This window comes from Corylus avellana, chromosome ca10 (assembly GCF_901000735.1).
Source record: "Corylus avellana chromosome ca10, CavTom2PMs-1.0".
Classification (NCBI taxonomy): domain Eukaryota; kingdom Viridiplantae; phylum Streptophyta; class Magnoliopsida; order Fagales; family Betulaceae; genus Corylus; species Corylus avellana.
The window spans coordinates 2,781,948-2,798,070 of NC_081550.1; the positions used below are offsets into that span (position 1 = coordinate 2,781,948).

At 33.3% G+C, this 16,123-nt stretch overlaps 3 protein-coding genes and 1 pseudogene across 4 annotated transcripts; 2 read left to right on the forward strand and 2 right to left on the reverse strand.

Annotated features, from left to right (window-relative positions):
* The first annotated feature begins 21 nt into the window (after positions 1-21).
* LOC132164348 (glucan endo-1,3-beta-glucosidase-like) lies at positions 22-1,014 on the forward strand. Its single transcript, XM_059574847.1, has 2 exons — positions 22-324; positions 460-1,014. Exons 1-2 carry the CDS (start codon positions 37-39, stop codon positions 1,012-1,014), a joined length of 843 nt encoding a protein of 280 aa, XP_059430830.1. The 5' UTR covers positions 22-36.
* Positions 1,015-7,891: 6,877 nt separating this feature from the next.
* Positions 7,892-9,392, forward strand: LOC132163852 (glucan endo-1,3-beta-glucosidase-like; annotated as a pseudogene).
* A 582-nt stretch (positions 9,393-9,974) lies between these two features.
* On the reverse strand, positions 9,975-11,549 carry LOC132163244 (uncharacterized). 2 transcript variants are annotated; one of them, XM_059573451.1, is made up of 3 exons: positions 11,308-11,549; positions 10,654-10,699; positions 9,975-10,308 (listed from the first exon to the last, which is right to left on the reverse strand). In XM_059573451.1, exons 1-3 carry the CDS (start codon positions 11,539-11,541, stop codon positions 10,079-10,081), a joined length of 510 nt encoding a protein of 169 aa, XP_059429434.1. In that variant the 5' UTR covers positions 11,542-11,549; the 3' UTR covers positions 9,975-10,078. The 2 variants fall into 2 exon arrangements, with proteins under 2 accessions (XP_059429434.1, XP_059429435.1); XM_059573452.1 differs by having other exon boundaries at positions 11,303-11,549.
* Positions 11,550-13,545: 1,996 nt separating this feature from the next.
* Positions 13,546-15,144, reverse strand: LOC132163853 (glucan endo-1,3-beta-glucosidase-like). Its single transcript, XM_059574232.1, has 5 exons — positions 15,090-15,144; positions 14,649-14,746; positions 14,373-14,480; positions 13,652-14,218; positions 13,546-13,560 (listed from the first exon to the last, which is right to left on the reverse strand). Exons 1-5 carry the CDS (start codon positions 15,142-15,144, stop codon positions 13,546-13,548), a joined length of 843 nt encoding a protein of 280 aa, XP_059430215.1.
* Positions 15,145-16,123: the final 979 nt, after the last annotated feature.

Consider the following 16,123-nt stretch of genomic DNA (forward strand, 5'->3'; position numbering starts at 1 on the left):
GTTATAGATCTGTATAAAGCAAATGGTATCGAGAGGATGAGAATTTTTAATCCAAATCCAGAAACCCTCGAGGCCCTCAGAGGATCCAACATAGAACTTATTATCGGCGTTTATAATAATGACATTGAAAACCTTGCTAACAACGCTGCCGCCGCAAATGATTGGGTCCAGACAAACATAAAGGCCTACTTGCCTGATGTCAGATTTCGATACATTGCTGTCGGGAATGAAATAAAGCCTAATGATCCAATGGCCCCATATGTTCTACTAGCCATGAAGAACATTCACGCTTCTCTTGCATCTGAAGAAATAAAGGTTTCAACGGTAATGCTAATTCACTACTTATCCTAAAATTTGAAGATTATTTACTTGATCGATATAATTATAACACTCCCCCTCCCCCTCACGTGAAATATTTCATTGAAATTGGGGTGAATTGTTTACTTTATATTCTAACAGGTAATAGACATGTCTTTGTTGGGAAGTTCATACCCTCCATCAACAGGCTCATTTAGTGAAGTTGCTACTTCATACATCAATCCAATCGTTGCCTTCCTAGCCACAACTGGAGCACCACTTCTTGCCAATGTGTATCCATATTTTAGCTACATAAGTAACACACAAACCATCAACCTTAACTATGCCTTATTCACTTCACCAGGGGTTGTGGTACGAGATGGCAACTTTGAATACCAAAATCTCTTTGCTGCAAGCATGGATGCCCTCTACTCCGCTCTCGAGAAGGTCGGCGGAGCTAACGTGGGTGTTGTTGTATCGGAGAGCGGTTGGCCGTCTGCAGGCGGAATAGCAGCAACAGTTGAGAATGCGGGGACTTACTATAGCAATTTGATTAAATACTCCAAGAATGGGACTCCCAAGAGGCCTGGATATTTAGAAACTTATTTGTTTGCCATGTTTGATGAAAACCAAAAGGGCCCTGAAGAAACTGAGAGAAATTTTGGTCTCTTCTTCCCAAACAAGCAACCCAAGTACCAGCAGACTAGTTTTTCTTGATTAGCAGAGCAATTTGGTTTGTATGTATAAATTAAGCTACCCTAAATTTTGATTAATAATAACGTAGCTTATGCGCTTATAATTGTCCCCACTCTCTTCACCTTTTGTTCCTTCCTTCATGATGACTTCATTATCCTTTACTGTCGACATGCACTGCTTCTCAAGTTAAATTTTCTAGTTCTAACTTATTTGTGATTTTTGAATGATTGTTCTTTTTCACAGATTTTTATGGTGAAGAATGAATTAATGAATTTTAATTTGTCATAGTAATGCTGCTCTAAGTATTACTTGACTAATGTTAAATTTAATTGAAATTTAAACTTTTTCTTAATAAGCGAGTTCCAGCAATTAGAATATTTAATTAAAATGAGAAGTAAATTACTGAGACATAGTTTAAATTCAAGATATATGTTCTGATACTATATTAAATTAACAGTTATTTCAAAAACTTAAGTGGATAGAAAATTAATGACATTCTTATATGCTTTGTATAAGAGAATCCTTGTAGACTTGTACGATTGGGAGAAGCTGCAAGTACATGTCAATTAAACCTAATATTACTGAAATATACATGTATTATATTTCTTGCTCAAGTGCTTGAAAGCTTCCATTTGTTTCTCTGGGACTTTCTTTTTATTTTCTCTTGAGCTCTTGAATATCTGAATTTTTTATCTCATAATTTTACCACATGTAATCTACAATATTGAATTTAAACCAATAATTAAAAAGAAATCCAACATAGAGTTACCATAAAAAAATAAAAAAAAATAAAATCTTGAAAATCCTAATTTATCGATTCTCTTGTGAATACAAATGAGCAAAACTTTCTACTTTCTTAATGACATACTCAAACTTGATTATTATTAAGGGAAAAATGCAGTTTACCCCCTGAAGTTACAGGGTTTTTTTTTTAATTTTAACCCAAAAGTTCAAAAATTGGCAATCTACTCCCCTGAAGTTTCAAAAATTGGCAATTTAAACATTCCGTTACTAATTTCCGTTAAATTGGACGGAATTTTTTTGTTAAAAAAAAGCCTGAGGGTAATGATGTAATTTTATAGATTTTCGTCAATTTAGACGGAAAAATTAAACGGAGGGTTTAAATTGCCAATTTTTGAAACTTCAGGGGGTAGATTGCCAATTTTTGAACTTTGTGGTTAAAATTAAAAAAAACCCTGTAACTTTAGGGGGTAAACTGCATTTTCCCCTATTATTAAACTTCATAATTAAGGTTGAGCTTAATCCTTAACAAGTTAAACAAGCTTAAACTCTACTTTTTAACCTAATCAAGCCAAGCTTATACATGAACTTTTGAGCATGACTAGAGAATTAATTATAGAAGTTAATTTAGAGCTTCCATCGCCACATGATTAAATTAGCCTTCAATCCAAAAGGAATAATCAAAGTAAAATGTCATGTAATAATTAGGGTTAAATTCACTTTACCCTTCTGAAGTTTCATAAATTTTTCTATTCGAACCCCAATGTTTAAAAGTTGGCAATGTGCCCCCCTAATGTTTCAAAAATTTTCAATTCAGACCGTCTGTTACTAATTTCCGTCTAATTGGACTGAAATCATTCCACGTGCGTCTCACGTTGGATTTTGATGCCCTTTATTCCAATTTTGCCCTCATTAAAAATTTTGAAATTACGTAATTACCCTCAATTTCATAGGTTTTAATGAGAGTAATTACGTACTTTCATAGGTTTTAATGAGAACAAAATTGGAATAAAGGACATCAAAATCCCACATGAGACGCATGTGGAATGATTTCCGTCCAATTAGATGGAAATTAGTAATGGAGGGTCTGAATTGAAATTTTTTGAAACATTAGGGGGTACATTGCCAATTTTTAAATAATGGGGTTCGAATTAAAAAACTCCTGAAATTTTAGGGGGGCAAAGTGAATTTTCCCCTAATAATTAAGTTGAATTCCTATTGCCCTGTAATTAAATATTTTGTCCTCCAATTCAAAAGGAGTAGTGCAAGTATCATGTCACGTTATAAAATCAGTGTTATTAACAAAATTGTGAAAAGTATCCCATTGCGTTTGAAAAAAAAAAAGACCATTAAAAAAAAGGTTAAAAAATTCACGTTTTTAAAGGCAAGCACGATTTTAAAGCTGTTGAACAATGAACCCTAATTTTACTAAACACTTTTAACTATGTTTTAAAATCTCTATTTTTTCAAACTGCACGTTTTGAAATCATTAAACCAAAAAGACACTTGATCATTAGTTCTCCAAACTCCATATGATCAGATCAGAAGTAGATCCCTAAATACATTTAGTGCTCAGGGTGCAAGGTTACACATTTTTCATACTAATTTGATGTGTATCAGTTTTCACAAAATCAAACCCCCTGATTTGGCATTACCTATTTTTTTTCCATCATGTTAAATGATAAAAAAAATATGAACCCATATTATTGTAAGAAAACACAGAGCCTGATATTAGTAGTAGTATTCTTTTTATGTGAAACTCTTTGTTATAATCTTAAGTGTTCCACATGGCTTGAGTATAACCTTATGCATGCGTATATAAGGTCTTGGATACTCATCCCCTTGCAAGCCGTTTTTTAAGGGTCTACCCAAGGTTTGTATTATTTGACATTTGGTACGTATCAGAGCCAAGCATCACGTCACAGATTCGAGTCACGGAGGGGATAGCCTATGAGATAGAATGGGTCGCTGGCGTGGTGATATGTTACAATCCTAAGTCTCCTACATAACTTAGGGATAACCTAAAGCATGTGTATATAAGTTTTTGGACGCCCTCCTCTTGCAAGCCAGTTTTTAAAGACGAGTTCTACCCAAAATTTGTATTGCCCTTTCATTTGCCTCATTATGCTTCAACGAAACTTTTGGAGGAAGCACACCCACCTTTCAAATTTGATAAATTTTAAGATAGCAATCTGTGATTTATAGTGATGATTTCTTCTCCTTTTTAAAGTGAAGGTATTAGGTATATGTGATCATTCAATCTTTCATGGCACTTAATCAACGACCCTTAATTTACCTCCGAACATTAATTTTGAGACCCATTTTTATGGCATATTAGTTTGATCCTATGATATACGATCATATAATATCTGGCTGCCTCTGATCAGGTGAGAGACCTCCCTGGCTGCCAATTTTTAGGACAAGTTTCAGACCAATGATATGGGGGAAAAAAGTGAAGGTCAAGGCACTTGCCCTTCAGGAGATATTTGGTTCTCTTACTGGTGCTCTTTGTAAGCCTATAGTTCTTCATATGGCCTCATAGATTGGATTTAAAGCTCATTCTTATCCCTGGTATGTTTTTTCCTTAGACTTCATGAAATTTTCTTCTTTTTGCAGCCATAGCTTTACACAAGATCTTGATAGTAAAAAATAAAGCAATCGATTCACTAAAATGTAGCATATTTCAGTCGTTTTTACTGTTCAAACGACTTTAATAGAAATTCCAGTCTATGCAATTTTTGTCATTTTGAAAAAGTCACTATTTGAACGTCACTAGCTTAATAATGATTTTTTTGGGCCCAAAACATCACTATTAAGACGTCATTAATTGTGAATTTTTTTTTAGTGGCTCCAACTCAATGCGATTTACGTAGCCAACCAAACAAACTAACAAGGTTTACAAAGAGCACAAATCATCATGGGCTTCGATTGTTGAGGTGTTCATGAACACTATGTCTCACGTTGTTTCCTTATTAAGGTGAGATTTTGCTTTATAAATGATTCTCAAAAGTTTTAATTATAATTTGACTCATCCTTTTATAGTGATAATGCAAATGTAGCAACGCTTTTCCTGAATCGTTGTAATTGGAACTACCCAAAATTAGGCCTACATAATTGAATGGAAAATCCGACCCATCATTTGTAGACATCTTAAGCATCCTCTTCTACATCAATTTAAAGTCAACACAGTAAATACAAATGGAGTCAGACTCTTAGGCACACAACTTGGTTAAACAGGCTTCTTTCATTATACATGATCTAGATCCATCTCCACTTCTTCCCTTCCATACAGGATAGGAGCAAAAATCCCATGCAATGTATATTGTTTCCTTTATCTTTTGATATTTGCTTAGAAGAAAATAAAAAAGTTATGTAAAAGGGGATGGGCCCATATAATTGATGGGACCCATCAAAGATTATTGTTTTATTCAAATAAGGGTTAAAATCCAAAAATGATCTAAGTGGTTTTCATGCTAATCAAAACACTCCTTAGGTTAATTTTAAAAAGTGATATTATTGATCCTTGAACTTTCTGATTTTATAAGATTAGTCCTTTGGTCCACTAGCCATTATTAAAACTAAATGGGTTGATTGAGTCTAATTTCTGTGATTTAGAATTCAAATGATGAAAATTCAAAAACTCACTCTTATTATTTCAATCAATCATGAAAATTGAAATGGGAAAAGTGCTTTCAATATATAGCTGTCAAAGTCAGGTTTCAATACATTGCTATCGAAAATGAAATAAAGCTTAATGATGCAAAAGCCCAATATGTTCTACCACTCATGTTGTCTTATACTAATGTCTTGACATAATTCAAATCCAACATGTGACATAAGGGCTGCAAATTTTTAATATAATCCGCAAACCCGACACGAACTCAATATGAAGTTAGCAAGTTAGGGTTGAGAGATCTGATCCGTTTAATTGAATGTGTCGGGATAAGGTTAACCAATATAGTGCTATACACATGCATCGACACAATCCAAATTCAGCATGCGGATATGAATTACCATCCCTACAGTTTAGCCCTACAAATCGGTCTCAATTCAAAATCTCTCCCTTTCGAAATGAAGGTGATCAATGGAGATATGGGTATTTTGAATTGGTTGCCAAATTCTATTATGACAATTCCAAAATGAAATAACATCTTTGGGTGAACAAAATTTTTTTTCAAATTGAATTGGAGGATCACTCATCCTATTAAACTGATATTTGTCCGTATAGTAAATAATTCTCACATGTAATTTTATTAGGATTTCTCACATGCATGTATTTTTAAAAGTGAATGTGACAATCGCATATTCTCTAACACATATATGCCAACTTAATGAACTGAATTAGAAAAATTTTCTCCAATTTCGAGGGTACATTGACATCTATAATCTACTTAAAGGCAAGTAGATTGTCCTTATCATATAATTTTCTCAGTCTTTAGGTCATTTCACCCTACAAATCATAATCAATACTTGGGTTTGATCATCAACCAAATGCTAATTTAATAGCCTTTAGAGGTTGAGTAACGCTACATACACAGTCCTACTCCCACGCTCCTTGACGTGGAAATATGTGTAGCATATTCTTCTTTTGAGGTTTGATACTTGAATCTATGGGCCTCATCTTCCCTTTTTTTTCACTCAGATTATTTCTTAAAAAGAAAAAAGGAAAAAAGAAAAAAAAGAGTAGCAGTTCAATAGGCATAAGGGATTAATGGTTTCAACCTGAAAACCTAGTAAATCAGTTGTGCTGAGCCGTATAATTTGATTTGTAAATACACAATGGATGGCTTTTGTTTGTTAATTGTTATGTTTTTTGTTTGAAAAACTTAAAACGGTGGTGAAAAGAAATAGTTTAGTTAATTTAACCATTCTAGATTAGCATCCTCTAAATTTTTTAGGGTAATTTTATGGTGGAGTTTTCAATTAAATATTATCCGTTGCTATTAATTAAATGTTTAAGATTTTCCCATTTCAATATATATCACGAGTTACCAATAATTAAATTTAAATATCTAGGAGTTGATTGTAACTGACACATCAACATTATGAGATAGTGTGAGATAAAAATGTGGCATCTTGCATTTTTCATATCAATATCTTTATCATGAATTAACACTTGGGTGTGCATTAACTTATAAGTAGGGCTGGCAATTTTTTTGAGATGATTTATCAACCCAACACGAAATTAAAGGATTATGGTTAATTAGTCTGACCTGTTTAATTAAATGGGTCGGGTTAGGGTTGACTAATCTTATATCCAAAATTTGACATGACCCGAACCCAACACGCGGCATAATGGTTGGTAGTTTTTGACATAACCCATGAACTCGACACGAACACAATACAAAATTAGAGGGTTATGATTGATGGGTTTTACCTGTTTAATTAAATTAGTCGGATTATGATTAACCTATATAGTTTTATACATATGCCTCGATACGACCTCAACTCGATATATGAACATGACTTGCATTGCCACCCCCTACTTATAATATGTGTTTTCCATCCAAGTTAACTCTGATTTAGAAGGAATGGACAAACTGAAATTAAGAATTGGGGTCCAAGTTACAAGGATTTGAAGCATGTTGGATAAATCACATTCATAAAAGGATAAAGGGAATAAAATGTAGTTTATCCAAATCACGTTCATAAAATGAAAAAGATCCTAAATTGACTAAATAAAATCCAAATGCAGCATGCCAACCATTCTCATACTTATATACTATGAATTTGTCTCATAATTAACTAAGGCTGCCTGAATCTCCTAATTAAGGAATTTTAGATTTATACTTAAATAAGTCAACATAATTACTCTCTCCCTAGTAATATAAGAATTTATATAAGATATTGACATAGATTTATTTCAAATAGTTGAATAATAAATATAATCTAATTATTATTAAATTGTAAATATAATTGATATATATATACACGGATATATGCTCAATTTAGATCAAAGAAATATCACAAAATAAATATGAATTAGGCGCAATTATTGGTTATGAATGTCAATTAGTAATTATACATGAATGGTCGGGCATGAGGTGAACCTTGATTGTGCAGGGCCTCTATATATAGGATTACAAATCTACACTCATCAGTTTTCCTTTTCCTCTTTTTCATGGCTTCAATCTTTGAGACAAGAAAGAAACCTTTTATGGCTGCCATATTGCTACTTCTAGGGCTGTTGATATCCAGCCCAGGAAATCAGGTATGGTTGAGGTTTGTTAAAGTATTTGATTCAATTATAAAATTTATCGTTTCCTATCTGTTTAAGCAGTATATATAATCATACGACAGACATGCTTACTATTGTACTAGTTTTCATAAGGTTTGAAGTACTAAGTTGATGTTCAAAAACATTACTGTAGCATGGTTGAAGTGATCTGAACATCTCATATAGATCATGTGTTCTACTCTTTGTGATGAAGTTTTGCATTTGAGGTTGTTTGTTATCTGGGTATGCTTTGATGCAGTTGCACAATCGGTGGGCGTATGTTATGGATAGATTGCCAATGATTTGCCACCTCCCGCTGAAGTTATAGATATGTATAAAGCAAATGGTATCGAGAGGATGAGAATTTTTAATCCAAATTCAGAAACCCTTGAGGCCCTCAGAGGATCGAACATAGAACTTATTATCGGCGTTTATAATGATGACATTGAAAACCTTGCCAACAACGCTGTCGCTACAAATGAGTGGGTCCAGACAAACATAAAGGCCTACTTGCCTGATGTCAGATTTCGATACATTGCTGTCAGGAATGAAATAAAGCCTAATGATCCAATGGCTGTTCCATTAGCCAAGAAGAACATTCACGCTTCTCTTGCATCCGAAGAAATTAAGGTTTCAACGGTAATGTTAAATCATCACTTATCCTAAAATTTGAAGATTATTTCCTTGAACAATATTATAACACTCCCCTCACTTGAAATATTTTTTTGAAATTGAGGTGAATTGTTTACTTTATATTCTAACAGGTAATAGACATGTCTTTGTTGGGAAGTTCATACCCTCCATCAACAGGCTCATTTAGGGACGTTGCTACTTCATACATGAATCCAATCGTTGCCTTCCTAGCCACAACTGGGTAGACAGGTAATAGACATGTCTTTGTTGGGAAGTTCATACCCTCAATCAACAGGCTCATTTAGTGACGTTGCTACTTCATACATGAATCCAATCGTTGCCTTCCTAGCCACAACTGGAGCACCACTTCTTGCCAATGTGTACCCATATTTTAGCTACATAAGTAACACACAAACCATCGACCTTAACTGTGCCTTATTCACTTCACCAGGGGTTGTGGTACGAGATGGCAACTTTGAATGCCAAAGTCTCTTTGCTGCAAGCATGGATGCCCTCTACTCTGCTCTCCAGAAGGTTGGCGGAGCCAATGTGGGTGTCGTTGTATCGGAGAGCGGTTGGCCGTCTGTAGGCGGTATAGCAGCAACAATTGAGAATGCGGAGACTTACTATAGCAATTTGATTAGATACTCCAAGAATGGCACTCCCAAGAGGCCTGTATATATATTTAGAAACTTATTTGTTTGCCATGTTTGATGAAAACCAAAAGGGCCCCGAAGAAACTAAGAGAAATTTCAGTCTCTTCTTCCCTAACAAGCAACCCAAGTACCAGTTGACCAGTTTTGCTTAGCAGAGCAATTTGGTTTGCATTTATAAATTAAGCTACCCTAAATTTTGATATGAGATTAATAATAACGTTGCTTATGAGCTTATAATTCTCCCCACTCTCTTCACCTTCATCATGACTTCATTATCCTTTGCTGTCGACATGCAGTGCTTTCCAAGTTACATTTTCTATTTCTGAGTTATTTGTGATTTTTGCATGATTGTACTTTTTTACAAATTTTTATGGTGAAGAATGAATTCATGAATTCTAATTTTTCATACTAATGTTGCTCCAAGACTCCAAGTATTACTTGATTAATGTTAAATTTAATTGAAATTTAAACTTTTTCTTAATAAGCGTGTCCCAGCACTTGAAATATTTAATTGAAATAAGAGATAAATTATCAAGACATGATTTAAATTAATCATAATATTTGTTATGATATTATGTTAAATTAACAGTCATTTCAAAAACTTATGCGGATATAAAAATAATGACTTTCTTATATGCTTGTATAAGAGAATCCTTGTAGTATTGGCAGAAGCTGCAAGTACATGTCATGAATTAAACCTAATATTACTGAAATATACATATCCACTACTACTAGTTATTACAACAAAGCAAGATGACGATTTCTTATGCATATTTCAGCTAGCAAGATACTTAACAAGTCTAGAGAAGCAAGTTTGAGAGTAGATGGGTTAATTTGTTTACTTATCTTTCTTACTTGACTTCTCAGCCAACAACGCATAATATTCATCTCTCATGCTGTTATATTTCTTGCTCAAGTTCTTGAAAGCTTCCATTTGCTCCTCTGGGACTTCCTTCTTATTTTCCAGAAGATGCTTAGTTGCTTCAATTTGTCTCTTGAGCTCTTGAATCTTTGAACCTTTTTCCTCATGCTTCTTCTGCAGGGCTTCCAACTCCAATCCTTTTGCAGCTAAAATGTTGATATAGTTTTTCAAATTGAATGTTAACAATGTCACAAATGAAGTTTTCCTGGGTTTCACAGTTTATTTTACTCCATTTTACATGCTTTTCCAATAAAACCATGGCTAAACTTGTTTGAAAAATGGAAAGTATAATGCTGTGTAAAGGTTGACATTCCAAATGTATCATGGTATTTGTAATAAGTATGAAACATTGTGTTTAATATTTTTAAATATGGCCTTACTAAGACATCAAAAGCTCATTTTAGTAGAAGTTGCTAGCTATATATAAGCCTATAATAGCTAATGATTTTATTGGTATCTGTACATCATTGGCAGCAAGAAGAATATAGTACCTGAGGAACTGTTTGAGCTGCCATCTTCCATGACTTTAACTAATTTCTGAAGAGAAAAGGAAAATTTTGAATCAGAAGGTTTTTTCAATGTACTAATAAGAAAAACCCTGGAAAAATAAAAGGTCTAAAAGTACATTTTTGGATGTGAAGGCAAGGTGATCATCAAACAATGTGAATGGTTTCATTTTATTATGTCAGGAATCCAAAATTTTTGTTTTCTAGACCTCTTGATTGGGTCCATTTGGGCATTTTAGTTCTGGTTGAACAGATTTAGTAAAAATAAAAAGAGCCTGGCCCATTTAGTGACCTGGCTGAGGTGTCTCCCACGTGTCAAGCTGGGGACTATCCAATTGGACACGTCTCCCATGCATGTCAACCTAGGGATCTTCATTTGGGAAACTCATAATCACATGAAATGCATTTAAGATTTTAAAAAGAAATAAATAAAACAGACAAGAAAAACAGAAAGTTCCACTTGATAGAATTCTCATGAGAGAACCATGTGTAAGCAATTTTATATAAATTCTTGTTCTGTTTTTTCATGGGATGCCCACAAGACAGACAAGAGAAACACTAATATTTCTAAAATGAATTAAACTGTAAAATCCCATCACCATCAGCAATATATTACTAGATAAGATAATCTGACCTTACCTTTTTACTCTGCCTTCCAAGCACAGCACCCCCTACTATTTTCTCTCTCTCTCTCTCTCTCTCACTTCCTCTGTCTGGTGGCCCCTGCACTGTGAGAAGTGTGGCCATGAGCCATGAACTGTAAGATTTATACAGGATATGAGCTGAAAGATGGACTGGTGGCAATGCTAGATGACCTATAGCTAAGCTATTGAAGACAAAAGCAATGATGTAGGGCAGTAGCAGTAGGGGCATCTTTCTCTGATGGAAAAAAAGATCTCCACTGTAAATTTTGGTACAAATATTTGCTGGCAATTGCCCACATCTTGTAGCATCCAATGGGGGGAATCAGAATATATATATACATATATGTGTGTTTGATGTTTTCGACAGACATGCATATGATGCAACCTTAGCTCATAGTACTTTGTTTCATCTTGAGAAAGAAAGTGTCAAAATTGAAAAGCTGGAGACCATGCTTTGGATGGGTCTGGGCCTTTGGAATGGACAATTTGTTGAGTTAGATAGGCCAATGTGAAAGGGTTATTCCAATCAAACACAAAAGAGAAGCCAGCAGTCAAAGACCAAAAAGAATAGTAGATTACTTTGTAGCATAGGCTCTTGACCAAATATGGATATATATACGGCAGCAGACCATACCATGAATTATTTTAGACCCACTTTTTTCCTTTTTTTGCTAAAGGAATTTTATCATAGCCCTCGTACAGTTCATTCTGAATCCACTTCCCCAATGGGGGCCATCATCTGAAAATGGTTCAGATGCCACTTTTCCCATTTCAATTTTCCTGATTGATTCAAATAATAAGAGTGAGTTTTTGAATTTTCATCATTTGAATTCTAAATCACAGAAATTAGACTCAATCAAACCATTTAGTTTTTAATAATGGCTAGTGGACCAAAGGACTAATCTTATAAATTCAGAAAGTTCAAGGATCAATAATATCACTTTTTAAAACCTAAAAGAGTGTTTTGATTAGCATGAAAACCACTTAGATCATTTTTGGATTTTAACCCTTATTTGAATAAAACAATAATTTTTGATGGGGTGCCCATCAATCATATGAGCCCATCCCCTTTTACATCAACTTTTTTCATTTTCTTCCAAGCAAATATCAAAAGATAAAGGAAACAATATACATTGCATGGGATTTTTGCTACTATCTTGTATATATGGGAGGGAAGGAGTGGAGATGGATATAGATCATGTATATTAATGAAAGAAGCCTGTTTAACCAAGTTGTGTGCCTAAGAGTCTGACTCCATTTGTATTTACTGTGTTGACCTTAAATTGAAGGATGCTTAATTAAGATGTCTACAAATGATAGGTCAGATTTTCCATTTCAATTATTTAGGCCTAATTTTGGACAGTTCCAATTACAACGATTCAGGAAAAGTGTTGCTACATTTGCACTATTACTATAATTATTGGTTTAAATTCAATATTGTAAATTAAATGTGGTATAATTATGAGATAAAAAATTCAGAGATTCAAGAGCTCAAGAGAAAATAAAAAGAAAGTCCCAGAGGAGCAAATTAATGGAAGCTTTCAAGCACTTGAGCATGAAATATAATATATGTATATTTCAGCAATATTAGGTTAAATTGACATGTACTTGCAGCTTCTCCCAATACTACAAGTCTACAAGGATTCTCTTATACAAGTAGAATGTCATTAATTTTCTATCCACGTAAGTTTTTGAAATAACTGTTAATTTAATACAGTATCAGAACATATATCTTGAATTTAAACTATGTCTTGTTAATTTACTTCTCATTTTAATTAAATATTTCAATTGATGGGACTCATTTATTAAGAAAAAGTTTAAATTTCAATTAAATTTAACGTTAGTCAAGTAATACTTAGAGCAACATTAGTATGACAAATTAAAATTCATGAATTCATTTTTCACCACAAAAATTTGTAAAAAAGAACAGTCATGCAAAAATCACAAATAACTCAGAATTTAACTTGAAAAGCTGTGTATGTCGATACTCAAGGATAATGAGGCTTGTTTGGGAAGACAACTCTTCCAAATTCTTCTAAACTTTTCCCTTTTTTAGTTGATTTGACACTACTAACACTTAACTCAATTCAAAAAATTTCAACTTTATTCAAAATTTCATATTATTCAAACAACTCAAACATAATCTCAACTATTTTTTCTCCTCAATATTTGCAATTTTGAATTCAGTTCATTAGAATAAAAAAAATCACAAACCCAAACGAACCAGAAGTCATCATGAAGGAAGGAACTGAAGGTAAAGAGAGTGGGGACAATTATAAGCTCATAAGCTAAGTTATTATTAATCAAAATTTAGGGTAGCTTAATTTATACATACAAACCAAATTGCTTTGCGAAGTAAAACTAGTCAGTTGGTACTTGGGTTGCTTGTTAGGGAAGAAGAGACCAAAATTTATCTCAGATTCTGCAGGGCCCTTTTGGTTTTCATTAAACATGGCAAACAAATAAGTTTCTAAATATCCAAGCCTCTTGGGAGTCCCATTCTTGAAGTATCGAATCAAATTGCTATAGTAAGTCCCTGCATTCTCAACCGCTGCTGCTATACCGCCTGGGAATGACGAACCGCTCTCCGATATAACGACACCCATGTTCGCTCCGCTGACCTTCTTGAGAGCGGAGTAGAGGGCATCCATGGTTGCAACAAAGAGATTTTGGTATTCTAAGTTGCCATCTCGTACCACAACCCCTGGTGAAGTGAATAAGGCATAGTTACGGTCGATGGTTTGTGTGTTATGCATGTAACTATAATATGAGTACACATTAGCAAGAAGTGGTGCTCCAGTTGTGGCCAAGAAGGCAACAATCTGATTCATGTATGAAGTAGCAACGTCACTAAATGAGCCTGTTGATGGAGGGTATGAACTTTCCAACAAAGTCATGTCTATTGCCTATTAGAATATAAAGTAAACGTGGCCATTACTTCGAATCTGACTCCACAATTCATTCTCATTTCAATTAAATATTTCACATGAGGGAAAGTGTTAGAATATCAAGTAAATGATTTTAAATTTTTAAGATAATCGGTGATTTAATTAACATTACCGTTAAAACCTTAATTTCTTCTGATGCAAGAGAAGCACGAATGTCCAGCGTGGCTGGTAGAACATATGGGGCTATTGTATCATTAGGCTTTATTTCATTTCCGATAAACTATGTATCGAAATCTGACATCAGGCAAGTAGGCCTTTATGTTTGTCTAGACCCAATCATTTGCAGTGGCGGGATTGTTGGCAAAGTTTTCAATGTCACCATTATCAACACCAATAATGAGTTCTATGTTGGATGGTGGGTTTCTGGATTTTGATTAAAAATTCTCACCCTCTCGATATCATTTGCTTTACACAGATCTATAACTTCAGCAGGAGGTGGCAAATCTTTGGCAATTTGTCCATAGCATATGCCCACCGATTGTGTAGCTGCATCAAAGCAAACCCAGATAACAAACAACCTCAATCACAAAACTTCATTACAAAGAGTAGAACACATGATCAGATGTTCAGATCACTTCAACCAATCTATAGTATTGTTTTTGAACATCAACTTAGTACGTCAAGCCATATGATTCTGAAAACCAGTACTTTAGTAAGCATGTCTGTAGTAAGAATATATATACATACATACATGCATGCTTATGCAAACTAAAAAAAAAAAGCTTTGATATCATGTTAAATCATCAGTTGTTCTAAAAACTTAAATCGATAAAAAATGATAAATTTTATAGTTTAATCAAATACTTTAACAAACCTCAAGCATGTATACCTGATTTTCCTAGGCTGGTTATCAAAAGCCCTAGAAGTAGCAATATGGCAGCCATAAAAGTTTTCTTTCTTGTCTAAAGACTGAAGCCATGAAAAAGATGAAAAGGAAAACTGATGAGAGTAGATTTGCAATGTAGAGGTCTTCGTAGGTAACCCTATTTATAGTGGCCTACCACATTCATTAATTAATGTATAGCTACAATTTACATTCATAACCAATCCTTAATTCATATATATAGATTAATTATGTTTACAATTTTACAAATCGGAAAATGTTAGGTGCTCTATAAGTGTTCTTTTGGTGTTCTAGCTCCTGATCCTATGTGGATATTATTTTATATATATAAAAAAAACTATCATTTATTTCTCTCACTTTTTTTTTTTTAAAAAAAATAATATTCAACTAATAATATTTTTGAAATGAATCTATGTCAATATATATATATATATATATATATATATATATAAATTCGTATATTACCATGGAGAGAGTAATCATGTTCACTTATTTAAATATATTCCTTAATTAGGAGATTCAAGTAGCCTTAGTTAATTATGGGACAAATTCATAGCAGATATGTATGAATGTATGAGAATGGTTGGCATGCTGTATTTGGATTTTATTTAGTCAATTTAGGATCTTTTTCCTTTTATTCCCTTTATACTTTTATGAATGTGATTTATGATTCATTAAAAAAAAGAAAAAGAAGTGATTTATGAATGTGATTTAATTTGGATAAATTCTTAATTTCAGTGTGTCCATTCCATCCAAATCAAAGTTAAATTGGATGGAAAATACATATCATTAGTTAATGTACACCCAAGTGTTAGTTCAAGATAAAGATATTGATATGAGAAATACTAGATACCACATTTTTATTTTATAACTATCTCATAATTCTGATGTGACCGTTAAAATCAACTACAAGCTATTATTATTATTATTATTTAATTTTTTTTTTTTTTTAACAATTACTATTACAATGATTTGTTGACCTTGAATCACATCTAATTGTATTTTGGTCATTTTCATCA